This window comes from Meleagris gallopavo, chromosome 4, assembly GCF_905368555.1.
Source record: "Meleagris gallopavo chromosome 4, MGAL_WU_HG_1.1, whole genome shotgun sequence".
Classification (NCBI taxonomy): domain Eukaryota; kingdom Metazoa; phylum Chordata; class Aves; order Galliformes; family Phasianidae; genus Meleagris; species Meleagris gallopavo.
The window spans coordinates 19,899,123-19,926,759 of NC_139407.1; the positions used below are offsets into that span (position 1 = coordinate 19,899,123).

Here is a 27,637-nt window from a genome sequence, read left to right on the forward strand (position 1 = left end):
TCTAATAAATTTGGTTTATTATTGTGGCAGGCCATGAAGTTTTGGGATATTTATGCTTTTAAGTGGTGGATTATACACCCAATGAATAAAGCTGTATGTTTGGTCTTTAATTTTCAAGATGACGTTATTTGCCAGCTGCAAACCCTATTAATCATCTGGATTTTAGATATTGATTTTAGAAGGTACATAGTGAAAGTGTTTTTGACTTACATCATTCAATTCACAGTATACAAATAAACCATACACAGACAAAACCTCTCTGACTAAATGAAAGAAAGGCTTCCTCCTTCTATACATGAAAAAGATTCTAAGTCATAACTGAGCGGGGGCCCTGAATAACTGTTTGTTTTGTGTAGGAAACAAGGCAGTACAGAAATTATTTTGTATAAAATCAGTTCAATTCTCAGCAGTCAAAACATTCTGTATTCTTCAGAAGTATGTTTCAACTGAGAAAGTGCAGTGAGGAGATACTGATTCTTTATTTGGCTTTATTATTGTAATTTGCTATGAAAGAGAGAAAATTTAGAAAAAGTTCTTGCTTTTAGTCATCTGATCTCTCACAAAGTAACAATCCAACTTGTTCTTAAATAGTTTATTGGGATTATGGCTCTAACAAATGACTGGTGTTACCAACAGGCTCTACTGTGACAGAATTGTATGTCTTGGATAACAAGTTCTGTAGTATCTCAGTCCATACATCTTGAAGAGAAAGCTACTATTGTCGTAAGTCACTGACAAACTAGAAGAGGATCTTTGCAAGGTTAACACAGGACAAGTTAATGACTTCACCATGTTAATTACATTCTAAGGCCTATCTGTTAAGCAATTTTAATGTATTCTACATGGACCATATTGTTTTGTGCAAAACTATTTTGCTTAGTTTTATATTGTTGGTCTATGAATCTGTTCATGATGCACTTTGAATCTATGGACAAATTTCAGCTAAGCTTGAGAGAAAAATTGTTTTTAATACCACAGACATAATAAATGCTGCAAGTTTTGTGAATATTGTTAGGTGTATAGAGAGAAATTCATGTGTGGTCCTAAGGTGAAAAGATTTTTAAAAGAAACTGCTGTTACCATTTCTGTAAGGTACGTGCCAGATTTCCAATTGATACGTGCCTAATAGAGAAGCTGCACATCATGTGCACTTCTTCTCAAACTCACAGGTAAGGTACAAGATGGACTAAGGAGTACATGCAAATAATTGTGTATTTTCACAGGTACACTTATCTACTGTGAACTGGATTGAGTCATACCCTGCATTGGGCTTATTCTCAATTAATAGTTCATGAGCATCATCTTATCGTTGAATCACTGATTCATACACATTTTATACAAGCAGGCATCTAAGAATGCCTCCTTTACAGAGTAGAGAGAGAAGGCAGGTCTAACTTACAGTTTTTTGTGTGTAACTACGAAGGAATAGATCCCTGATAAGCTGCTTTAGTTCCTGTGCCTATTATTTTGGTATTCTGAATACATCAAGGCATTTGAGTTTACGCAAAGACTGGACTTTTAAAAATATGAGTTCATTGAGCATGCTTGCCAATGTTTGGAAAGGACTCTGGCATCCAGTTGGAGTGCTGCCATCAGTTTCAATTAGCGTGTGATGAGACCCTTCGCTGTTGAAAGCATCCTATTTAAAGGTACAAATATTCGGAGCAACTGGCTAATAAAATATAAGATGAAATAAAATCAGTTTTAATATGTTTGTAGGAGCTGGGTCATGACTTTTTTCAGCACAACAGTTGGAATCACAGCTTGGAGAAACTTGAGAACATCTGTTATTTCTGTTGAAAAATTTGAGTACATTCAGTAGCTCACACCTTTGAAATTCCTTTGTGGGGGAGGAAGACAACTTGTCTCAACACAAAGCTGGTTGATTCAGGATTTGGAGAATGTTTGACTAGTTCGTCTTGTAGCTCTGTCATAATTGAGACGTGAAGATTCTTTGGAGGGAAACTCTGGAAATGTTTTTCTGTTGAGTATTTAATCAATGAAGTGAGTTGATTCCAGAAGGAAAGGATAAAGTGTCTTACAAATTTGTAATACACAGCAATTAATTTTGCAAATAACCTTGTTATTGTGTAAAATTAAAATTAAAGTTGCTGCCATTAAAAAAGCCAGAACTGTAGTTACAATTGAACTGTGATATTAGTGAATCTTTTTGCATTTTAAATGTCTGTTAGCAAAACAACTAGCTTGCTGTACTTTTTTGTAACTTTTTTTTTTTGTTTGGAAATATGTTTTCTTCTATAACAAATCTTAGGGGTGAGGAAAAGATCAGCAAGAACTGAAAACATTTCTTACCATCAGCACACTTGCACATACATGTTAAAGCCTTGAATATATACATCACAGGGCATAATTGAAAAATGCTCTCTTTTTTTCTTTCTTGTTCTTGAAATTCTTTGCTGTTACTGAGTCTGTTTGTTTGTTTTGTGACATACAAATATGCATTATTTTTGGCAGCACACACCAACAGCTATATGTTTTACAAGCGCACTCACATTCTCAACTGATCCCTTAACTAGCACTGACTAAGAGGCTTGTTTTCTGGGCTTGTGGAAAGTGTCTGAGTGACAGCTGTTTGAGTGAAGATTCCTGGACAAGCATATGTGCCCAAAATAATAACGAGAGCATATTACCTTTCACAGTAGACATACTATTCTTCTTAGCAGACAAAGAGTCTAGTACATGGAGATTAGCAAGGAAGAAAAGAAGGGAGTAATGTGAAGAGAGATGTGGAAATAGTGATAAGAGATAGCATGGAGTTTAGAAGTGTTTTGGGTGTGAGTGAAGGTGAGGTCTGGAAATACAAAACCATAGAATTGTAGAATGGCCTGGGTTGAAAAGGATTCAAAGATCATCTAGTTTCAACCCCTGCTGTGGCAGGGTCCCCAGTCACTAGACTAGGCTGCACAGAGCCACATCCAGCCTGACCTTGAATGCCTCCAGGGATGGGGCATCCACAACCTCTCTGGGGAACTGGTGTTTCCTTCCCTTTTTTCTTCCCCCTCCCTTCCTTCCCTCTTTCCTGTCCCGTCCCGTCCCCTCCCCTCCGCCTATCCCCCTCCCTCTTTCCTTTTCCCTTCCCTGCAATCACAGCACAGGTGACTATGCATTCCTATTAAGAAGTAGTAACATGTTTGGTTTTGAAAGCAGGGAATTGAGACCCACTGAAAAGGAAGGTCTCATCTGTGTCATCCACCAGAATGTGACAGTGAGGTTTCCCCAGCTGACCCCAAATCATTCAGTGTGCCAACACAACACAACACAACGGTGTAGGGCTGGGCAACAGTGCTGCCTCCATGGAAGCATATGTCAATATCTTGTCCTGCCACTTAATAATAGTAGCCTGTAGTGGGCAGTTTCTCTTTGCTTTGGAATTTGCTCATTCCCAGTCCTTTGTGCATTAGGCTTATAGTCTTGCAAACCAGGTACCAATAGAGTATATGAAGGCTGTAGCAAAAAAAGAGCTGACCACAAGTTTTGTAGTCCAAAGAACACATCTGAACCTGAGGGCATTTTTCTTCCTGAGAACTTGAGGGTGCAAACTGGAACAAATAATGAATACAAGTGGGAAGAGATCTCTACACCAGAAACAATTCTGTGCCTCATTCCCATTTTTATCTGTGCCTATTTAAGCCTCATCTCCAGTGACATAGTGTTTTTCTTGCAAGTAGTGTATAATGTAACAGTTTTGGCAGCTTGGAGGCTGCAATCCTGTTTGGGAAGGTTAATCCGTTGAAAAGAATGTGTTAGTTGAACAATAACTTCCCAGACACCCTACAACAATTCACAAAGGAAAAGTTTAGTTATAGATTAACACAAAATGAGTTAGGGTTTTTTTTTTTGTTGTTGTTGTTTTTGTTTTTTAATTGGTTAGACAAGCTTGACACTGATTCAGTTTAACTCAGAATAACACATTTTGTTCTATTTTTCCTAACAGAATAGGGACATTTCAGGAAAATGGCTGTTTGGATGCTTATTTTCCAAGGAAAGAAAACATTTTGAAGAGTTTTCTTAGCTTCCTTTAAATAAAACAGAAATGTTGCAATTTAAATTAGGTTTAGTACAAATGAAAAAACAACAGCCTATTTTGTGTTTTTGTTTCTTTTGTTTTGTTTTCCTTTCTGCCCACTGTTTTCTTATATATATATAGCTTATAAATATATGAGAGATGTATAGCTTAGTGAATTTTATTTTGTGGTAATTTTGACATTGCATCATCATGTATTTCTCTCTCCTCTCTTCCTCGTGCTTTTCCCTTACTCTCTTCATTTACTTCATTGTGATGTTTGATCAGTCACCCTCATTTCTATACACCTTTTCTTGTCTTCATTCTACTACTTTTTATCCATTCATCCTTCCCATTCCTCTTCATCAAATTCACCAAAAGCATTCCTCCTTGCTTTTGTGAAGTTATTTTAAACAGTTCTCCTCTACCATTAACTTCTCTCCCTCATAGCTGCATACTGAGGTATGTTTTCTCACATTGTTGGAAAGCATGCCATTCCTATTCATTCCCTCTTCACACAGTAGAACCATGAGTTTGTTTTTCTAGATCAAGGCTTCTTTTTTTCTTTGTCCTCAGTTATTTTTCTTTCAACTTCAACTTTGTCCATAGGAGAAAGAATAAGACAGTAATTGGATGGCATTCCCCTCTAAACGAGAAAGGTTACTTCTGTTCCTGTTGGTATTTAGTCATTAATAAAGAGAGTTTACTTTGCAAATATTTGTCAGTAGTTTAGTTAAATAGTAACAGGAGGTATTTGGATTACAAATCCAAAAATTCCTTCTCCTGTGGTGGTTCAGGTGTTCTAGGTCATACGTGAAAGGAAAGGTCAGGATATAGAGTTAAAGATATAAAATTACAAAAATATGCCTATTAAAAAGTACAAGTGGAGACTAGAAAATAAAAGTTAGAAATGACCTTATTAATACTTTAAAATATATTAAAACTAACTGAAAGAACACACACATTAAACTTAACACAATACAAAGCCTATTTTTCCCCAGAGGAGCAGAAATCATGGCCAGAGTACAAAAGTAGAGATAATTAGAGATTTGTTTCTTCGCTACTTCCCAAGGTAAGGCTTAATTCTACAGTAATCTCTTTATTAACAACCAAATGTTAGTCAAGGATTCGCACAGATTTGAAACTAACATTTAGCCCATAGTTTCAGATTCTGAGAAGAAGCTATGACATATATAGATTACATTCTTTTAAAGATGTATCTGGGTATGTTTTTTATTTTATCCTATAAATCCTACACTATAATGCAAGGGTATGACTTCATGGTACATTTGCTAGCTTATGCTGTGACATAGAGAAAGACTTCTCTTTCATGACTGGTAAACCTCCAGAGCCCTTCTGTCTTCTAGTTAAGAAAAGGGGTTTGTGTTGGGAATACAATGAATGACACACTCTGTGCTTGTGCATAAACTGATTATCCCAGAACAGTTTTGCCTTAGGGCATTTCAGCATTGTTTTGCCCCATTGTCAAGTATACTTCAAGGATAAATGTCCAACAAACTTGGGGTTCATTTGATTGGGATGGATGATGAGCAAATTCACTTTGTCTTTTTTATTTCCAAACTGGTTTGTGGCCTTGCTGCAAGCTGTTGGCTCTTTTAATTCCCAGGTTAGGTGGGAAAGAGAAAAGTAGCCAAGAGGAAAAATAGGTTCTATTGTTAATTTTATTTTAAAAAGGACTAAAGGTTGGTGTCAGCTTTTTGGTTGGATTTTGTTGTGTTTATTATGTTAAAATTTACACTCTGCTGCATTTTTTCCTGAAAGGGTCCATAATCCAAAGGTAGCTATTTCTCTGGTAATAAAGTTCCCAGATGGTCTGTGGCATGCCCAGGAGAGTCTTAGATTTGATGTGATGGAGAGCTTGTTTTAAATTGGATAATAGCTCTAGAAGAGAACTCAGTAGTCTAAAGCCGAGGGTCCCAGTTAAGGATAGTTCTTCAGTGGATGTTGGTGTCAGGGACCCTGCATGACAGTCACAGAGCCATAGAAAGGCTTAGCTTGGGAAAGACCTTAGAGATCATCTAGTTCCAACCCCAACAGTGGCCTGTTCCACAGTCTGGCCTAAAAGGAGAAAATGTTTTGCTGCTCGGTGGGTTGACATACTATTATTTTCTGTTTATATTTAAAACATCATGGAAATAGAGAACTTTCATTTGTCTTAGACTTGTAAAACACCAAGAGTGGCCTATATTCCCCCTCATTTATCTGAGAGCTTCGTGATTAGAACACTGATGCAGGCGCTAGGGGCGCAAATCCATCTATTCATAGGATTTCCTTCATTTCATAGGAAATTGAAAGGAAATGCCCTGATTGCCAGACTATAAAATGTTCCAGTTTTCTGCTCGCTGAGTTTCCTTTAGTGAAGTTTTACACAGAATAACTACGTATGAAAATAATTTGGTTGAAATCCATGTGTCCTCCCTTGTGCAGATCTAAGCACCAGGCTATAGAAGTGACTTTTTTACATGCAAAAATTGAAAATTGGACCATTTAATTGACTTTCACATTGGGTTAAGGAGCAGCACCTCACTTCTGTTCATGAATCTGCTGAAGTGTGGTGGTGAGAGCACTTCCTGCTCACTTTTGCTGCAGTGAAGGCAAGAACCTGCAAGTTTTGCGGGAAGGGGAACTCAGCAGTTTCTGCAGGAACATTCCTACTCACTGAAAACTTCTCCAGCGTGAATGGAATTCCTACTCAAAACCAAGAACACACGTCCAGATGTACCCAGGTGACTAGCACAGAGGTCATAGTTTAATTTGAATAGCATCTCTTTGATCTCAACAAAACAACCTATTTGCTCTTCTGGAACAAGCAGATCTATTTCAGAATATCCCTGAAGGTTTTTTAACGCATACGGATCCATCTTAAAGCAAAACAAAATGTTTTCCTTAAGCTGCTGCAAGTCTTTGCAGTGGCAGAAAGCAGTCTGTCTTCTGCCTTGTTCCAAGTGAAAAACAACCCAAAAGTTCCTGAACGTCTTTAGTATGCAACAGGGATTTAAATCTGCCCTCCTTTCACTACAGGGATAGACCATTGTGGTGGGTTTGATGCAATGAAATTCTGAATTAGCAGAAAAGAACCCGAGTACCTAATTAGCCCTCAGCTACACCTGGAGAGGAGGAGTGACTGTAAATGAGTGTTATGGCAGGAGACCTAAGAGGAGAAAATCTCACTGTAGGGATAGCTAGTGCTTGACTGTAGGAAAGTAACAGGATGCTTGTGAACGGTGTTCTGAGAAAAAGTGGGGAAGCTGGAGCAGCTCAGGTGAGAGCAGAAACTGATATTTTCAGGCTGTGGTTTGAAAGGCTGAAGGCTGAGGTTAAGCAGCTCAGCAGAGATTTGTTCTGTGTGAAGGAAAGACCTATTTACTCTGCAGTGGAGTTTAGCAACGGTTGCAAGAGCTGGGGGGGTTGTGGTCCAGAGTGAGAAGTGCTGCAGCAAGGCCTTGAAGAAGGCTGTATTGTTTGTGGGGCCTTTGCTTACTCCAAACAGAGCCCCAGTTTGCACAGCGCAGTAGAGTTTGCGTGGCAGCACTGGTGTGGAAAGCTGCTGTTTGCAGATAGAGATTAGACTGAAGAAAGGCAAGTGTTGAGTGGTTCCTTTGCTGATACTTCTGCTGACTTTCCGCACAAATTAACTGTTTCCTTCCCTAAAGGAAGATATAACAAGGTCTACACATGCCTGTGGCAGGGCAGTTGGTGCTGTATAGCTTTGGTGTTTGTATTTCTGAGACAGTGCTTTTCTCGTTGCTTCCTGGCTTTCATAAATAATGTCTTGTCTGTCCCCTTCATATGAATGACTGATAATACCCAGGTGTACTGGATGAATGCTTATGGATTTCTTTCTTCTTTCTAAAGGCTACAGTGAAGGCTCTTGAAACTCTGCTTTCCAGAAGGGTTGCAGGTAGCACTGCAGTTGAGAAGCTGATCACTGCTGCTAGGAGAGCTTAACTAGAACTTGCTTGTTCTGTAGGCCTTCCTGAGTCTGGAACATGGGACGTTAAAGGATTAGTGGTATGTACACCATATTTATACGTAAGTAAAGACGAATTGTTATTTCTTGCGTGGTTCCAGCTGGCTTCATTCCTCAAAAAGAGACCCAAATGATGCAATATTTTTTCTTAATCCAGTTAATTGTATTTCTACTGGAATTGTGAGGAAATCTATAGTTTACTAGAGGCCTTTTACTATCAGTGTCATTTTCTGACAATGACACAGAACGTGTCTTGTCTTGCAGGCTCACATTATATTGGTGTGGTGATAAGAGTTGAACCTTATTGCAGAGCTCTTGGACAGGACGCTTCTAAATTCAGGAAATCTGGTGAGGTCATTTCAGGGACTACTGTTTTTAACTTGTATGTGATCCTGCAGAGCTTTACTAGATTTCCTGTTACCATTTGGAAGTTGTTTTGCTTAAAGGAAAAGCATTTAATTGATTTAGAGAAGATCTATCCTAAGCTTGTCTTGAGTGCTGGTCTCTGGCAAAACCAGAATACTCTTTTTGTTATTATGATACGTATCTTGTCTCAATATAAAAATGCTCTTAGCTGCTCTATTCCCTAGTAACTTGTAAATGTTTTATCTTTTATCATCCTGGTCGCTTTTAAGTGGTACATACTAGAAAGTGTATTTTGTTTCTGTCACAAAACGGGCTGAAGGAAGAAGCAGTATTACTTATCTTCCATTACTTATCACACATTGTGACAGTGTGTAACATTAAAACATTAGCTTCCGCTAATTAGCAAAACATATTCTAAAAAGAAATCCTACTAAAACTCTTTAATTACATCTATTGCTGTTAAACATTAACTTTCAGTTTGAATTACATGCTGGAAACAATTGCATTGGAAACATTTCTGTGATTAAGAAGTTATTAAAAAAGTCACTAAAATCCTCCTTACACGTACTTATGTCATCTTATGCTTTTATCTTAAAGCTCTAATGGCACTAGAAATAATACCTCACAGTGCATCTCTCCAAAATTCCCATTGGTGTGCTGAAAGGTAGTATTAAGATCATTAAGAGCATGGTCTCTTTATGCTCCCATAAGCTTTCCATTTATTTGCTTTTAGAGCTCTAAACTGCTGCAAAGTTACTATTTACAGCAAGATAATACATTACTAATAGAAATATGATGCACACTTTCTCTTCCTGGTTATTAATATTACTGTCTAGGCACACATCGTATGTTCGTAAGGATTATTTGCTTGCTAGACATGTGCAAATGTCAGGCACAGTTAGAATCTTTGCTGGAAGTGCTGAAATTCAAGACTTTGCTGTCCTAAAAGCTTGATTACATATTGAATGTTGAGGTCCCCCCGTGTTTCCAGATGTTCCCTCAGAGTGCTGCTAGAAGTAATAGCAAGTAGGTTTTATGGTAGACAAGACTGATAGACAGACTGTATAGCAACAATTTTGGCTGAGCCTATTGTGTATGTACAGCTCAGATATGGGAGGCTTGCATGTTGTACAGGTCTAGCAACGAATCGGGAGGTTACAACTGCTGCACAGTCAAGAAGTGCTTTGTGTTTGCCAGTGCGATGGAGTTAGGCTTTCTACAAATCCAGTTGTGCATTGATGTCAGTGATGGTAGAAAACTGAACCCTTGGATTTGGATTCAATGCCAGGACTCCAAGAGCTGGTATTTCAGCCATGAATTTAATCTGCCTATGCTACCAGACTTCTTCCTTTATTTGCAGATAGAGAAAAAGACGGTGCTATTTTCTTTCCAGATGTTGCACTAGGACGTGTTTTCATGTATTTGCTATAGTCTGAAGAGACACGTCAGCTTCCATCAGAGGAGGTGGTAGTAAATTTCATTGACAGCTTGTTTCTCACTGCTGGCTGTCTTCTGTTCCTAACTCACAGATCAGTTTTCACTAAGGCCATTTCTAATGTTCCAAAATTGAAAGCAGTTTTAAAGAGCTGTTTGTTTTAAAAGCTGTCCTAAAGCTGAGGAGTATAAGTGGTTTTTTAAACTAGCCTCAGGCTGCCCATCTGGTCATTGGCTGTGCTTCTGGACAGGATAGGGACCCAACTCAGGAAGAGAGAAAGTAAGTTGAGGCAAGTGCTGTTACTAAGTACAGCATCTAGTTCTATTGTGCTTTGGTTGGAGTCTCAGTGGAGTTCTGCAATAATAAATCCAGCTGTTTCATCAGGCCTGCAGGGTAACTATTACTGAAGATTTACTTTTTTTTTTTTTTTTTTTTTTGAGGCTGGGGGAGGACAGCGACTGAAAATCCTCCAGGACCAGACACTAGCATTTTATTCACTGTCAGAGTGTGTCTCCCAGCAATGCTCCATTTGTGTCTAGGATCTCTGAGTAGCTGTATAATGGAAGGAAAAACAAATGGCGAATGACTCTCAATTGCTTTTGTGTTGTGCTAACTGCACTAAGGTATTTGTTTAAATGAAAGCTTTTAGCATAAATAGCTATGCATACAGAAACCAATCAAGGTTTTGAGAGGTCTACCTAAAATTTCTATTTGCTTCCACAACAGCTGTAAGAATGAAATAAACAGAATAGTCTGACAGGAACCATATGCCATTTCTTACACTAGAGCAATAACAATCAACTTGTAGTACATTATTGCACCAGTGTTGAAATGTTTGTAACTGTGTAATAAGTCTCTTGGAGGGTGAGGAACTCAAGCTGCATTTAATTGAAAACTTAATCTTTGAAAAAGCAGTCAGATCAGGTCATAACACAAAGTAAGTTGTAATAGAAGAGAGTTAAGTGTAATGTTAATCAACAGTTTGTGCAACTTTCTCTGAGGTATGCAACCAGTGGGTTTGGCTCAGGAATATACATGAGTAGTCTGGAAATATCACCCTGAATGTCCCACGTTTAAGTGGAGAGGAAACATGTTCATGGGGAAACTCTCTGGAACTGTTGTTCATCACTTTATGCAAAACTCTGATCAAGTAGAAATAAACTTTTACTTTTTGCTTGTTTAAAAATTGTATTCATATTAAAGGATATTAGTATACATAGCAGAAAACATTGTTTATATGAATAACTTCTAATGCGATCTGTTTGAAAGAACAAAGCCTTATTTAAGTAGAGGTAACTCTGGCAAGTCTGTTCTAGTTTATGTTACAGTAAATTATTCTAGCCTTCTAGAAATTGAGTATTTGGAGACAATTGCAGCTTAAGCACAAAGAAACAACAACCCTGAATTGTACAGATAAAGTTTAAAAGTGCCACCACAACCCTATCCAATATGCACATTTTTATTATTGAGCTGCTAATGTAATCTTATGACTGTCAGGTCTGACTTTTATGAATGTAAATAACATAGCAAGGGAAATTAGAATTTGCTATACTTGCCATATGCAAGCCCATGCCTCAGGTTGAAGACTTGTTAGAGTCAGAGAGTTTTTACATTTGAATACCATAAAGGAAGAGCTTCATTACAGTTTTCCAAAATTGAGGAAGAGAAATAGAACTAGAAGCTTAGGGGAGTAGGTTTAGTTCTGCTTCACTTCCATTTAGTTCTTCAGGCTTATGTTTCCCATTTCTTCTGGCTTCCCAGTTATGCCTGACATCAGAGCATAAGGAAGGCTTACATAATTCTCAGATCTTGCTCCTAAGTAATCTCTTAGAAATCATGGATTTTCTTAAATGGATTTTTTTCACAATCCTGTTAAAGTAATAAAATTAAGGATGCTATTCTTCACCTGAAGGCATTTCAGCCTAGTGGGGTTTGCCTTCAGATTAGGAATATAAAGCAGCAGGAGATGGATTAAAACAAGATCTTGTTTTCTTGCAAATGTTACCACTGTTACGACTTGGTTCTGGCTTGGTTTGATATTGACTTTGAATGCCTCAGTGATTCCCACGCCAAGAAGAAATGTGGCAATCTGTTATTTTTGAATCAATTCCTGCCAAGGAGCATCTTGGGCAATTTGGTGTGTATTCTGAGGGTACTATTAGGATCATTGGTAATAATAATAGATATTGTGGGGTGGGGCAGGGTTAGCAAGAGGTGGAAGTATTACTTCCTGGGAAGGAATGAAACACAAGGTAGTTGGCTTTCTACCTCTGGTTGTATCATTGCTGCTGTAGTAACAGCTCCTCAAGCTATGTTTTCTGATTTATTTTTTTTGTTTGTTTGTTTTTTTTAATCTTCTACCTGGATGTTTTATTTAGAGAAAGTGGTGATGAATGACTGAGTCACAGCTGAAGTTGATAAAAGGTATCACTCAGTTCAGAATTGCTGATTTTTGTTAGAAAATAACACTTAAAACTGGGTAATGCAATTAAAAATACATATTTTTGAATTCAAAGATGGGAGATAGGTAGTCCTGACTGTGATTATAGATCTGAGATTTATAGCCCACTTGTTATTCACTCTCTAGGATGCTAATGGGATCCCAGAGCTATGTATTATTGGAATTTATGGGCAAATGGCGATGTAGCAACATGCTGAGTTGTTGGAAATTTCCATATTTGCTGTGTTTGATGGAAGACTCTTTGTGGAAATGTTTCCTAATTTGGTTTGGCTTCCTTACTGCCAGCAGATGCCTTGTGAGGTTATCTAAAATAATTTGTACTTCTTGCTAGAAAATACAGAATGATGGGATGAGTTGTAGTCGTGGAAGCATAAGAAATTGCGTGGAAGCATAAGAAAATGCATGGAGGCAAATTTCCAGCCTTTTGTATCTGAGACAAAATAAAGGCAGCTTGAGGGGAAATGAGGAGTCCAATAAGCCACGTCCATCATAAATTGTGAAAATTTACTCCTGTTATTCCACGTATTCTTTCTAACACTTTGGAGCACTGAGCAATGCATCTTTCTCTGAAGAAAAGGTAAATCCTGTTATTGGGGTGAAGTTCTTCTGGATTTGTGCACACAGAGTTTTGGTTGAATAAAAGGTGTTGGAGTATCTAACTGAACTGACAGTACTTGTTCAGGGATGACAGGGAAAGATCTAAGAAACAAAACACATACCATCAATCTTACTTCTTTTCTTTTTATGTTTGCCTCACCTGGAATTCTGAGAAAAATCTGGCATCAATAGGTGATCAAAAAGCTACAGCACTGCATGTCTGTTTGTAAAAACACTGGAGCTGCTATGTAATTTTCATCTACTCACCCTTGCAGGATGGAAGGTTATAATGGAGTCGCTATTTAGATCCAAGACTCCATGCTGATTTACACCCCAGGTAACTTAATTTAGTGGAGCTAAACAGTGAATTGTCTGCTTCCTAGATTACAAGTACTTGCTATCCTTGTATTTGTTTTTTATTCATTACTGGGTTGTACTCATGGCACGTTTGTACTCTTTCCTGATTTATAATGGATCTCTTTATTGAATTATTGAGCAAAACTTTTAAATAAAACATCAAAGAATTCTCTTCTGCTATCAATTCTCCTACAGTCATAAGATGCATCAACCCTTAGGACCACTTTCCTCATCAGAATACTAACTCTGCTAGACTTATTCCTAAATGTGCTGTGCACAAAAATGTTCATCCAGTATAGCCTTTTTTTTTTTCTTGTCCCTTGTAAATATGCAAAAAATAGATTGCTTTTTAAAGAAATATCTATTTACGCATCTGAGGTAGCCAGTAAGAACCAACAGTTTTTTTCTGCTTTCAATACTATTTTACAGATAAGGGAAAACTTACAGAAAATATATGAAAATTGGTTCTTAAAAGTAAGTCCATAATAACAGGTTAGAAAAAAAGTAGAAGCTGACTTCCAGTCCTCCTCTTCCTTGTTCAGCATGTTGCTTGTTGTTCTGGGTACTGGAGTAGAGAGCCACAGTGAATCCAGACTGTATTATGGAACTGTGAGTTGTAATTGTTTGTTAGCAATACAGTTTGTGTGGCAATCAAAATTTGAGTTCAGGTCTTCTTGTGGCCACTCATGTGAGCCCTGCTTGTTAATGCTTTATTGTTGGACTGCTTGATTCGGTGGTTTTGTACAATAACTTTATGCTACCTTTGAGGCATGTCACTTCCACAGAGCCAGTAGGTCCAGTTTGTGCCTGGAGGGGATCAGTGTTTGTTTAGTTTGCAAGTTTAAAAAAAAAACAACAGAGAGAAAGTATAACACTGTTCAGTTTTCCCAAACCTCAGTAAATAGTTTGCTCTATAAGTATTATATTTTAAGGATGGGTGAGATGAAGCTTTTGGAGGCAACATTCAATTTTTGAAAGTAAAGCATAAGCTCTGATTCACAAAAAATGAGGCTTTGAACAGCTTGGCATCATTTTTTTTATTTTGTATTTTTAATGAAATACCAAAAGGAATACATTATTGATTAATGTTTATATTTAAATGTTTATTTTGTGTGGACACTATTCAATAGATATTTCTGACATCTGGATATTTTTTAAAGGCTAGAAATGGCTAGCTAAGATACCTGAACTGGAAAACCCTTCTGTTGTATCTTGTAGTCCGTTATGTTGTACTCCACCTAAGGGGAATAGGCTGTACAAAGAAAATAGCTTACTTTGGTACTGATTCCAATAAAGGAGGTAAAGGAACAAAGCTAACATTGCTTCACTGGCAAGAGTTTTCTGTAGCCTTAGCCCAAGGTCAGTTTTGCTTTTCTGTAGCTGAGCAAGATTTTGGTCAGTGCTTGGGCAAAAGTGATGAAAGAAAAGCCAGTGTAGGGCTCTGAATGCAAGCCTCTGACCTGTGCTTGGGTGGATGCAGGGAAACACACTGAGGAAAAAGTCCTGTTATTCTACAGACTCCAGCTTTTATTACCAGACGCTGACAGAAATAGTACACGGGCTGAGCAGCACTTAGGTGCTTGCCACACAATACTGATGTGATCTGTTCTTGCTCTCGTGAATTTGGCATGATCTGTGTCAGTCTGGGCAACAGAAGATTTTTCATGTTGTTTGAGACCATTAGTATGCTTTCAGCTGGAGTTCTTTGAGCTCTCCTAAAAGACCGATTCCCACCACAATTTAAAAACAAAGCAAAGCAAGGTAGTCATAGGTGATTCAATATTTAGATATAAAGTTGCATTTTGAGTCCTACCACAATTCTCCTCCTTGACAGCTTCTCATATCAAATCCTAACGATGGATTCTCTTTGCTTTATGATCTGAAGTATCTTCCCTTTTGACTTCGAGGCCCTACCATTGTCTTTATTAGTTATATATACCTATATGTCAGATCTTTGTGTATACACACACACATGCACACATACGAGGGTTGCTTCAGAAGCAACGCCTCCAATTTTATGTTGACCCACAACGTCAGAGGCAGATGGTGGTGGTATGGCAGTAGAGGTTGAACCTATCCATCAGTATTCCATTACATGTTGTTGCCGTGTGACAGATGGCAGCAGAGGGGCACTCTGATAAAATGGTGTCTGACATGGAAGTGCATATAAACCAAAGCGGTTTCATTTAAGTCCTCCATGTGGAAAAAACAGTGCCTGTTGATGTTCCTTGACACTTGCTGAATGTTTCTGGAGACCAAACAGTGGGTGTGAGCACAGTGAGGTGGTGGGTGGTGCATTTCAGCAGTGGTGACAGTGACAGTGAGCCACCTCCACTGGTGTGGATTGTTTCGAGTGTGGCATGCAGGCTCCTGTTCTTTGCTGGCAAAAATGCACAGCTGATGGTGGTGACTATGCTGAAAAGTTGTGTTTTGTAGCTGAGAATTTGGTCTATCAAAGAGTGTTGTTGCGTTCTCAGTAGCTGTTGTAGTTTCCATGGAAATAAAAAAGAGGCATTACTTTTGGACCAACCTACGTGTATTGCATTTCAAATATATTCTTATTCTTTAATTTGCAGCATTAGTCTCAAAGACAGCTTCTTGTTCCAGTTTCCCCAGCTAACTGTAAATCTTTCTTGCCTTTCCTGCTCAAATGCTAACAGACATCTCTCAGGCAGCTTTCAGCTTTCTATCTACTACTGTTTCTTCCCTGAGCTGTTGGAAACTCCCAAATTATACATCTGTAGCTCATGTTTCATTTGCAAGAATCATTCATTTTTGCCCTTAATTTGTGTTCCAGCTGGCAGTAGGGATTGTGGCAGTCCCAGACAGCGCTGCAGCGCTTGACACTGTAGATCCTTCTACTGAAACTTGAGCGTTTTTTGTCACACTCCAAGGTCTTTTTATCTGTTTTTGGTTGCTTAGGTTGCTTACTAGGCTCCAACAGTATATTTTCACTCCTGCTGTTCTCTGATCCAAAAGCCAAATCATAGAAGATAAAGGAGACAGGATTTTTGTGGGTTGTTATTTTTTTTTCTCCCATGTGTTCCTAGACTTTTCCCTGCTCAACTGGTCTAGTACAAATAATGTAACTCCACAGTTAGCAGTGGATGCTGTTGTGTTGGAAATTCAGTGAGGTAGTATAGCCCTTTGCTAGTGGAAGCTATTTTCTTCTACTTCAGTTGCAGGTGATCTCCTCAGACCCACAGGGTCACTGGCTTTGCAGTTTGGGTTCCCCCAGATCTGAACTGTGCTTTGCTGTACAAGACTGAGAAGCCAGGTTTATTTGTTACATTTTGTGGAACGTGCTCTGAAGACAAGAAAGCTAAATGTTCAGTGTGGTAGCTGTCTTCTGAGCCCTTGAAACATCTAAGTGCCGCAACTTTTCTGTAATTAAGAAGGAGAAAATGCCAAAGCATTATTTTCTGATAGTTGCTATGCTTCCCATGGATACAGTATAGGAACTGCACTTCACATCCATAACAAGATGTACCCTTTCTGTATCCTTTCCTTTTCTTAACCCATGCCACTCCCAGCTTTTCACAATTTGGTAGTGGTTTGATTTTTTTTGACTCGTAGCAGAAATTTGATAAAGGCTGCTTCTGTCTTGCATTTGTGGGGATGTAAACAAGTCCAGCAGGGAGCTCAGAAATCAAACATCTCTGAAAGCAAACCACATGCAGAGGTCTCATGTCTAGCAGGGAGTAGAGGAAGAGGAACTCTTGCCAGCCTCCAGCTTCTTCCAAACCTGTGCTGGGAAATGAGAAAAGTCCCTGTCCTCTTGGTGCTGTTAGAAGAGTGAATGTGTGTGTGTGGGTAGGTACTGCAAGGAGCATGAACATCATACCAGAATAAAAAATTGTACCAAATAATAGAATGAAATTTCATAATAGTGTCAACAATAACAAAAGACTGTTTCTGTCTGGGGACTGTGGCAGCAGGAATGACATGTGCAAGACAGTGCCATTAACCATTAGAAGCTATTGCTTAAGAAAGGACAGCAAAAGAAGAGAACAAGAATGATGGTCTTTAGAAGATGTGATCTATACTCCACTGCTTCATTAGAATAAGTTACTTAAGATCTCTGTGGTGTTTTGGTTTTTTTTCTGTCAGTGGAGGCTTTAAAAAAAAATGCTAAATAAGTGTCTGTTGGTCCAGGTTTGCTTTACTTGGTCTTGTAAGGAAAAGATGGATAAAAATAACTTTTAATAGTTCTTTCAATTTATGTTAAAACTTTATGTAACTTTATCCTGTCTCAGTGGGGGAAGTCTCCAGGTTAAACCAATGTCTATGTCCTGCTCTCAGTGGTGTACGTGTGTGTTGTGGTTCATGTAATCAGACATGGATCAGACAGAGAAGTTCACTTGCACTCCTTGAGGGATGTAATGTCCCATTTTTCTCTCTAGCACAACAGCAGCAAGTTCTGTGATCATTGTCTTGCAGAGAAGGAATAATGAGGTAAAGAGAAAGCATGAGAATATGATGGAACATAAAGGGTTTTCAATGAATACAGATGCATTGCTTCCAACCATTGAACCTATACTTTATAAGAATCATCATGCATTTCGTGCCAGGAGCACTTTCCAAATCTCCTGCCATCTGTGCACCTGGCAGAAATTACAGGAAATTCATTCATACGTCCACTTGGGAGCATATCCTTCCTTTAAAAACCAAACCAAACAAAAAAGCTCCACCACAACACTTCCCTAAAAGCACACCATTCTTAGATCATGTCGTACAGTGAACGATACTCAACTTCAAGCAGAATGCTGTTGAGAGGATTATATTTTTCCATTTTATTTCTTGGGCTGGAGGAGTTGTTGTCTCAAAATGGCAAAATGCAGTTACCAACATATCAATCTGCTAATAAGATGGTGCTGTATGCAATATTTTCATCTCCAAGAGAGATTTCAACACAACTTTGTTTCTTGTCCTAAAGAGCGTGGTCAACAGAAAAATGACTGTGACAGCCATAATGGTAATGATGTGAAAGAAGAGAGGTTTTCTTTCCCATGTTAATTCCTCTTACAGCACCTTAGCTGGCAATGTGCACACTGTATAGAACTCTGAAGTGGGCAGGTAGGTTCACCACAAGAGATTGCCATTCTCTATCTGTTTTGAGGTGATTGTGTGTTTAATAATACACAATCTGAGAGTCTTCAGCACAAGGAAGGCCTCTATGTAAGGGTGTTTAAAAGATATGTACGAGACAAAATTGTTTTGAGGTAATGGCTTACAAATGCTTGTGCACTTTCTTTCCTGACATAAGAACTGGAAACTAGCAAATAAAATGGCATTCTGGGGTGCATTAAGAAGAGCGTGTCCAGCAGGTCGAGGGAGGTGATCCTCCCCCTCTACTCTGCCCTGGTAAGGCCTCATCTGGAGTACTGTGTCCAGTTCTGGGCTCCCCAGTACAAAAAAGACAGGGATCTCTTGGAAAGAGTCCAGCGGAGGGCCACAAAGATGGTGAAGGGCCTGGAGCATCTCCCCTATGAAGAAAGGCTAAGTAAACTGCATCTGTTTAGCCTTGAGAAAAGAAGACTGAGAGGGGACCTGATCCAGGTTTATAAATATCTGAGGTGTGGCGGCCATAGCGGTGAGGCCAGTCTCTTTTCAGTGGTACGTGGAGACAGGACGAGGGGAAACGGACATAAGCTGCAGCATAGGAAGTTTCGCACGAATGTGCGTAAGAACTTCTTCACGGTGAGGGTGACGGAGCACTGGAACAGGCTGCCCAGGGAGGTTGTGGAGTCTCCTTCTCTGGAGATATTCAAGTCTCGCCTGGACGCCTACCTGTGCGACCTGGTGTAGGGAACCTGCTTTGGCAGAGGGGTTGGTCTCGATGATCTCTAGAGGTCCCTTCCAACCCCTACGATTCTGTGATTCTGTGATTCTGTGAAAATGATCCAGCAGCATGTTTACAATTCAAAGAGGGGAAAAATGATACAGGGTATAACTTACCCTGTTAAATTTCTGTTGTGAGATGCTTTGGATGCAGTAAACGTGTTCTTGTCAGGCAAATTCACAGGGAAACACAACAATGTAGACTTGAAGCCCAGGTTCAGGAGATCTTTACGTATCAATCTATCCTTATCACTTGCTTGTATTCTTTTCCTCCTGATTACCTGCTACTGGGCTAGACAGACCTTTGGCTTGGCCTGGTGTCCTACAGCCATTCTTGTATTAGTGAATGGAGCTTTAGTATTCTAAGCTCAGTAACATGACTGACTGCATTGTCTTTATATGTTTCTTTAATTTATGCAGTTGCTAACCTTTGTCTATGTGTGATTTTGTACAAAATATTACAAAGACATGAGTACATTACAGAACAACCGCTTTTGTGTGGTACACAGCAAGAGATGTTAAAGAAAAAAGTAGGCACTTCTGTGTGACTGACCAAAGAATTCAAAGCAGATGTCTACTCAAGGGAACACAAGTTTTCTTTATGTTGGGAAATACCGATTGTAATCATCTTCACAATTGCTTTTTTGCAGTCAGAACCTAAACCTCTTCAATGTCTTTAATTTCTGGTAGAGTGTTCTCTGTTTAAATGTTTGAATCTGTGGTACAGAGGTAGATTTCACCTCTATTCAAGTGACATTTAGAAAGCGTGTGATAATTTTACAGGATGTGTAGTGATCACCGGTTGGTTGAAATGAAAATAATTATGGCATAGGCGTGGTATTAGAAGTCTTCAGCAGTTCTCTCTCTGGGTTGCCATGGAACATAGTCAGACGTTATCTGAATCTGCTGAGGCAGAATTAATCAGAACTCCTGCAGTCTCACTTGTCTCAGCTATACCGTATTTTGCAATATATCATCTGTTATATATTTTAGTGGATTCTCTCCATCATCCTTTTCACTTCTGCAGGCAGTGTTTGGCATCTTCGTATGTTTTTGGGTAGCAGCAGCTGGTGGGAGGCCAGGGAAAAGTGAAGGGAGAAAATCGATCTTGCTCCTTCCTGTCTGCACTCATCTCTTCTCCAGTGAGATCATTCTGCCTTGCAGCCATTGAAGTGTCTCTTTGACTCCTTTTCCTCTTTTCTCACTGTCCTCCTAAAAGAACAGGAGTAGACAGAGACTTTGTTTTTGGTTTTCCTTTTTTTTTTTTTTTTTTTTTTTAAATAGAGTATGAAGGTGGGAGGGAGCAGTGGGAAGGGACAGGGATGAAGATATCAGGAGATACCAGTAAGAGGTGGATAGCTAAGTTTTCAATAATATTTATAAAATCAGTGGTTTAGTTTGTTAATGGCAGGATGTCCTGAACTCTTTAAACTGTAAACTTACTGAGGTTTCATTTGCAGAAGAGGAAAAGCTTGTTTTTGTAGCAAAATGCTCTGCAGCATTAGAGAGAATAGTTGCTTGCTAGGAAAGGCATTCCCTTTCTCAATCTTCTAGCTCCCTGCACCTTTAAAAAGAAAAAACAGTTTAACTCATGACAATCTGATGAAAAATAACCATATTTCAAACTACCACAGTAAATTTGTTCAGCTTCTTCTCTCCCATCCCCTCAGATCTCAATTATGGCAGATAAGAAAAATGCCACAGGTGCCCCTCAATTCCTTCACTTGTCAGACATTCTCATGGCTCATTTCACATCCAGGCTAGCCTGGTGTTAAAAGGTATGTTCAGTCTTCTAATTTATGGTTAACAAGTCCATATTATCTTTGCAATCCCTGCTGCCATGCAATAACAATTTCCAATGCAGGTTCTACTGAGAGCTACAAATAATTTTTTGAAAGTTTACTGATAATAAGAAACAGTTCTTGAGGAATGAGAGAAAGCTTATTATAATAAATGTTTGCAGGTGTTAGATGAAGAGCGTAGTTGAAATACATGTATGTAACAGCCTATTAAACTGGAGTCTCATAATAAGAGATGGATAATGATAAAGAAGCCTATATATTTTACAGCTCAGAAATTAATTTCTCAGGCTTCCATCATTCAAAGAAATCACATTCAAATCACTGTTCAAGTGACATGAATTTTCATACTTGCAGTAATCTCCTGTATTGACAGTACATCAAAAATAGTTCCCTGAAGAATAAGGCTAATTTTCTAACTCAGTCAGCCCTCACTTTGAAGTCTGAATTGGGATGGTGATGGAAAAGTTTCTGCAAAGGTTGAAGTACGGAGCCTTAAAGCATTCTTTATTCTTCCAGTATAATGATGGCAAATCTACCCTCTCTCATTTCAACCCTTTGAATAAGTTCCTCAAGCAGAGAAAGGTAGTTTCACCTTGCTGTGCTTAACTCCTTCAGTTCCTTTCTCTTCTAGATCTTGTTCAACTGCCATTAATCCTGCATGACTTCTTACTTCAACATTTTGATTAATCTTACAGAAGTGAAACTCTTAACAAGACTTTTGCATATCTAATAGGCTCATGTTAAACGTACTTAATTCATTACACGCAGTGTTTGAAGAGGGAAGATACAGGGGGCTGGGCTGCCCATGCAGTACTGAAAATCTAGGAATATACCTACTGGAGGAACGAGGTCCTGTTTAGAATGGCCTGCAGTGGCTGTACCTTTTCTCCAGGACAGAAGGTTCTGTAGCTCCTTCCTGGCTCTTCCGAAGAAGCTGAGGTGGCACATTTTTGCTGAGTCCTCACCTTCCATAGCTGCCCTCAGCCCAGTCTTGTGCTCCGTGTGCCAACTCCTGTGCAGCAGTGGTGTAAAACCATCTGTGCTCCAGCAGCATCCTAGCACTTGTTAAGGGGAACTCTTCAGATGTAATGTTGAAAGAAATAATGTAATCTCATAAATCAACGCTTCTTAGTATTGAGTTAGATGTTTTATGAAATGACACTGCTAACCAACTGTATGTTTAAAAGTTTAGCTTCTCTTCCTCTTCCAAAATGGAAACTATCCCCTCTCTGCTTTGGTTATTTCAGTGGTTGTGTGATGGCTTTTAAGTGGTCAAATTTAAGTGCTGCTGCTGTGGATTGCATTAAGGTTCAGATGGCTGTGAGCAACCAGTGCTGTTCATGCGCTGGATTTTCTGTTTCAGGATGTGTCTGACTTGGTAGTGTGATTTCAGCGATGGAGACAGTTCGGAAGGTTTTTAAATTTTTTTTATTATTATTATTTTTAAGGGAGAATAGTAACAATTTAGTAACTAATAAAATCCAGGTCCATCTGTTTCGCTAGCAGACCGTAATACAGCCACTATCACACTGTTACTAAGTCGATGACTGTCAGTATTTCGAGGCAAATAGGTAATTATTCAGCTTTCTCTTTATACTGGGATGCTCTCTGAAGCACTCTGAAATTTGAAGATCCATCAACATAAATAAGTATTTCTGGCCCTGGTGCCAAATTTCACTTAAATGTAGACTAGTGTAAGTCCACATACTAGATGTTTATTTCATGGGAGGGCACACTGGAAATGTGAAACTGAAAGATGTTCCACTGCCACAAATAAATAGGAAGTAGTCAGGGTAAGAAGTAGGTAAGAAGATTCTAACTCCCAAACTTCTAGTTCAAGTAATAAAGTGGAAGACACAAGACTGCCAAACAGAATAAACTTACTCAGATGCTGAAGACACTACCTTGTGTCTTCTGGCACTAGCTGCTCTTTTGCTGGCTTATATAAGATTTAGTTAAACAAAAATTAACGCGCCTGTTATAGTTTCTATCTTTTGCACATGAATTTACAGGATGGAAATCCAAAGGTAAGAGACAGCCATAAGTGATTCGTGAAAATACTCAATATTTAAATAAGCCTCAGAAAATATTTAGGGAACCTGATTTCCTTTTTTTCAATTCAATCTTCAGAATTAGCAAAAATGATGGTAATGTCTGCAGAACACGACTGGAGACACCTATCCTTCAGAGATGAGCATGCTTTTGAACTGCTGGAGGAGAATAAACAAACCCTCAGTATGAACATGCTTATGTCTTACACAGGAACTGAAAGTGTAGGAAAGAGTCACTGTCTAGCAGCAGTACACGGACAGCTTTTGTGGGATTAAATTTCTAATCTGCTCCTGAAGTGCTACACCTGATGTTTCTTTCCACTTATGCTGAACATAAAATATTTGGTTAACTGTGTGGGCTGCAGAGCTCTGTAAAGTCAATAACTTCCTAATGCTCTTTTCAGAGGTTAAAGTGTTAGGGTATCTTTTTCTGACCATGAGGTTCCCAGAAGAGTTAGAGTAGTTCTAAAGCTTTTAAAGAAAACATATTTGCAATATGATTCAGAATCCTTGTCTTCAGCCTGAAAATGTGAAATGGAAGGAAAATAATGTAATGCACTCACCTGCATAAAATGATATGCATGCTGATCACCCCTATTCTGCTTTAGATTAGTGAACATTTAGTTTAGGCTATGCTTGGAGTTGGTTAGAAGGAATGATTTAATCTCTGGCACTTAAAACTGTCACAGAAATTATAGGGTTCCAGTTGTGTCCTGTGCTGTGTTCATGGGCATCGGCTGTAACGAGACTTAGGAGTGTCTCACAGAACTGACTGCTGAAAGAGTCAAATGGCAACAACAGCACACCTAAAGCACCCAGCCTGCGTATCTATGGCAAGTGCCTGGCTATAGGGGGTGTGATGCTACAGAGAGTCTGCTGGTTCCTGCGTGAGGCAGGCGCTGTTGAGGGGACCAGAAATCTGTTCTCTGCAGATCAGATTTCCACACAGAGATCATTTCATCCACGTAAGAATTGTAGGGTGATATCCCTGAACGTTGCTTATATCAGGCTTATCCATAGCAAAAGAAGGATGCTCAAAAAACAAATCAAAAGCCCCTCTAAATTTGTCTTCTCCTTTCTGAAAGCATGGTGTTCACCAGTAGCTGTACCTATTTGTACTTTCCATCTTGGTGAGGTTGTGTCAGTCACACAGGGTCCTGCTACAGTTGCTGACAAGGTGAGCAAGGGCAGGAGGAGGGGCAGGCCTGTCCGGCATCAGCCCTTCCGTGCTCGCCCCATGGCACCAGCTGTGGGTACCCAGTGGGTGGTCCTGCCCTGCTGGCTGGCAGCAGCGGCCATCTATGCTGTGTTGAATGAACCACTGCAGCTATCAGTGTTCTGGGTTGTGTGTTACTGCCATTCCTACATCATAGTGTGTGGAGTTTATGTTTCAAATTATCCTGAATTGTAGGGCAGACACTGAAGGGAGTTCTGCACTCAGTGACAGAGAAGGCTGTTCAGCTGGTGCTGAGCAGAGCTGGGACGCAGATCAACTTGGTGCTTGTGGTGTGGCTGCTGTGCATTCCCCAGTTTTAACCTCTAGCATTTGCAGTAGCTCTGGGATGTTACCTTCTGCACAGACGCAAGTTGACCAAAATAAAATCCTTCTGAGAATGTGACATTTTCTACATGTGAGAGAAATAAATAAGTAACGGTGGAGAGGAAAAGTGGAAAAGAAGATAGGAGAATTTACATAATCTTGGTTCAGCTACAAGTTCTGTTTGCTTATGGGCTTACTGAGCAAGTTTCAAGTTGAGGCATTTCAGACCTTGTTACTACCCTGGCAACAAAACAAGTCTTACCTACCTTTTTTTACACAGGGATTCTTTTATAATCTTGCACAGAGTAGTATGAGGAAGCTTTTGCTTGCTCTAAGTTGCTATGTGGTTAACAGTAAATTGCAGAGCTGAATTGGCAAATCTTACTGGTGCTGCAGTCCCAGTGCTTCTGACTGTGAAAATGTGAAGGCTGGCATACTGCTGCTGCTATGGTCAACATTAGCTGAATGAATGGACTTCATATGCCTGATCTTGTGCTTTTACACTGTATTGACAGTTGGAATTAACAGCAGGGAAGAAAATGTTAAAGGTTCATAGGCAAGGGAAGCGTGACTGGCTGCCAGTAATTGGCAGTAACCGTGATTTAAAAGTCAAATAAGCATGTAGCTCCTGAATGAGCAGAAGCACTCCTGAAGAGCAGTTGTTTATCTGAAAAATTATTCAAATGGCATTATGGAGTTTCTCATTGAATGTCATGATGGTTTCCAGAACTAGTTTTCTTGCTCTGAACATAAAATGGGGGAGAGAAACCACATTGCCAAATTTAAAAGTGCAATCTGGAGTCTGAATGAATGCAAAGTTTTTTTGTTATTCTTTATGTCTGGTGGGTGGCCAAAAGTAGAGCCTTGCTTGCATCAATTTGTTCCCCATGTTGTCAGTAGTGTCCTCAGTGATTCCTACTCTTGTGCATGGCAATTTTTTTACCAGGTGTAAGTCATGTGGCTGGGCTGGTACTCGAGCTACAGGAAAAATATTGTCTGTCTGCGTTGGCTTCTCACAGCTTGTGGCAGTAAAATTGCAAAGGTTAGAAATTGACACAGAATAATGCAAAAATGAGGAAGAGGAGACTTTCTTCACAGTTAAGTTTCTTAATGATACCTTTCAGGATTTTGGAAACCTTTAAAAGCGGAGTTATGCTCTTCTATCACCATACCCTAATTTGTAGTTGTTCAAAATAAAATACACAGATTTGTCTGATTTGGTACATTGTTACATCCAGCAACTGAAGGCAAGACCAGATAGAACCTTTGGGTTGTGCACACGTGCATGTGTTTACACTGCTCAGCTTTCTCCCATACAGGCTGTGCTGTGACATGTGCAGGAGGAATAGCAGGCAGATATTATTGCTGCTGACCCAGTAGACAAGCACAAGAATAGCCATCATGACCGCAGGAAGAAGCAGGGTTTGCTAGCAGGGTAATGGCATAGTGATATCTTGCTTTGATCAGAAAAGCACCAGACATCCCCTGGCCCTAGGAGCACTGAGTGCCAAAAGCTGTCAGACGCAGAGTGTACGCTCTGTGCCATCTGGGACATGGGTTCTGGGAAAGGGGACACTGGGCTGGTGTAAGCTGCTACTGTGGTATTGCTGAAGTCCTGAGGCCGGTACAGCTTACACCATCTGGTGATCCGTCTGAGTTCATTATGGTAGAGGGATGTCTAGGATTTCATTCTCTACAGTGCTTTGACCATACCCGTCTCCTTTTCCCCTTAAGAGTCAGTCAAAACAAAGCCCATTTTAAAAGAAATGAATGTAGAAAATGTGAAACGTAAGGATCTTTTACAGAGTGTCTTTTACAGTGCTGGGACATAAAACAGAGCAGTGGAAGATAAGCCGTTATGTATGTTGAGGAAGCCTAAGAATAAAGATTATAGGCAAACAGTCTACCTTTCTTTACAAGGCCTTGATTTACATCCCTGAAATCTCAAATTTAGCTATTACAATGAAGTCCTGTTGCGCACAGAGCTGACTTTTTATCACCACTTAAAATCTAATTAATCCGTATCGAAGCACAAAGATTTCTGTTGTATTTTAGGGTGAGGGGTCATAGAGCCTTCTTTGTTCATCCTCAGGCTTGTAATCATCAGGCATTGGGATATAATTTTACCAAGCAAATTGGAAGGTAACAGATCAAATCCTTATCGGAAAGACTAACTCATGGTTTAGTGAAGTCCTTCATCCTTTATGTGAAACATTATATTCGTGAAGAACAAAAAAGTGTTTGAGAGCTTACAAAGGGTTAATAGCAAGGGCTTATATTTGGGGCAGGAGAGAACTAAAATCTTCATAGCTTCCACCACCACTCGAGACAGCAGTTGTTAGAGAACCGCTGGGGCAACCTTCTTCCACAAGCTTTTAGGACTACTCTTACAATGGCCTTGGTTTATCGACCAGTGGTGCAATTAAGTGGCATATTATTATCTCTGTTGGGATGGGTCCTATCCTGTCTCACTACCTATTTACCTCAGTGGAAAAATCTTAACTTGGAACTGAACGAACTGGAGATCTGGACCATGGGACTCTGGCAAGCTTGTGTTGTCCAAGAAGAAGGGGGAATGCAATGCAAGGACTTTGATTCTTTCTTAGCTTTGCCTCCAGAACTCAGGATTTCTAGGATTTTGATGTTTTTTTCCAATGGACTGGGGCTTTTGGGCCTCTTGTTCTCAGGATTTGGGTTGGACTGTTTGAAAATTGGTGGAAGACAACAGGATCACAAGAAACGGCTGTTGCTGTTTGGGGGAATGCTCTTCTGGATGTCGGGGATTACAGCTATTGCCCCAGTTTCTTGGGTTGCCCACTCCACAGTCCAGGAATTTTGGGATGAGAATATACCAGATATTGTTCCCAGGTGGGATTTGGGGGAAGCATTATTTGTTGGCTGGCTTGCTGGATTTTGTCTTATACTAGGAGGATCCCTACTTAACTGCACAATCTGCTCAACTGAACTTCATCCATCTTCGGTCCATTATGCAGTAACAGAACAGCAAGATCAGTGTCAACACTTAGAAACTGAAACTAGGCCTTAAAACCAAAGGCTTTAAGTAGGACAGAAAGACTGCCCTATCTTTTCCAAACTCTACTGCAAGCCAGCAGCTTGTTCCAGTAGTAATTCAAAGGACTCTTTGTTACTTAGCTGGTTTCCTAAACTTATG

The 27,637-nt window shown here is 39.5% G+C and overlaps 1 protein-coding gene and 1 long non-coding RNA gene across 3 annotated transcripts in view; both read left to right on the top strand.

Annotated features, from left to right (window-relative positions):
* LOC109367253 (uncharacterized) overlaps positions 1-27,637 on the top strand; it is a 71,186-nt gene that overhangs the window by 8,908 nt on the left and 34,641 nt on the right. The window lies entirely within an intron of this gene.
* On the top strand, positions 25,475-27,511 carry LOC100547722 (claudin-22-like). The gene has a single exon (XM_010709766.4). It carries the CDS (start codon positions 26,858-26,860, stop codon positions 27,509-27,511), a length of 654 nt encoding a protein of 217 aa, XP_010708068.1. The 5' UTR covers positions 25,475-26,857.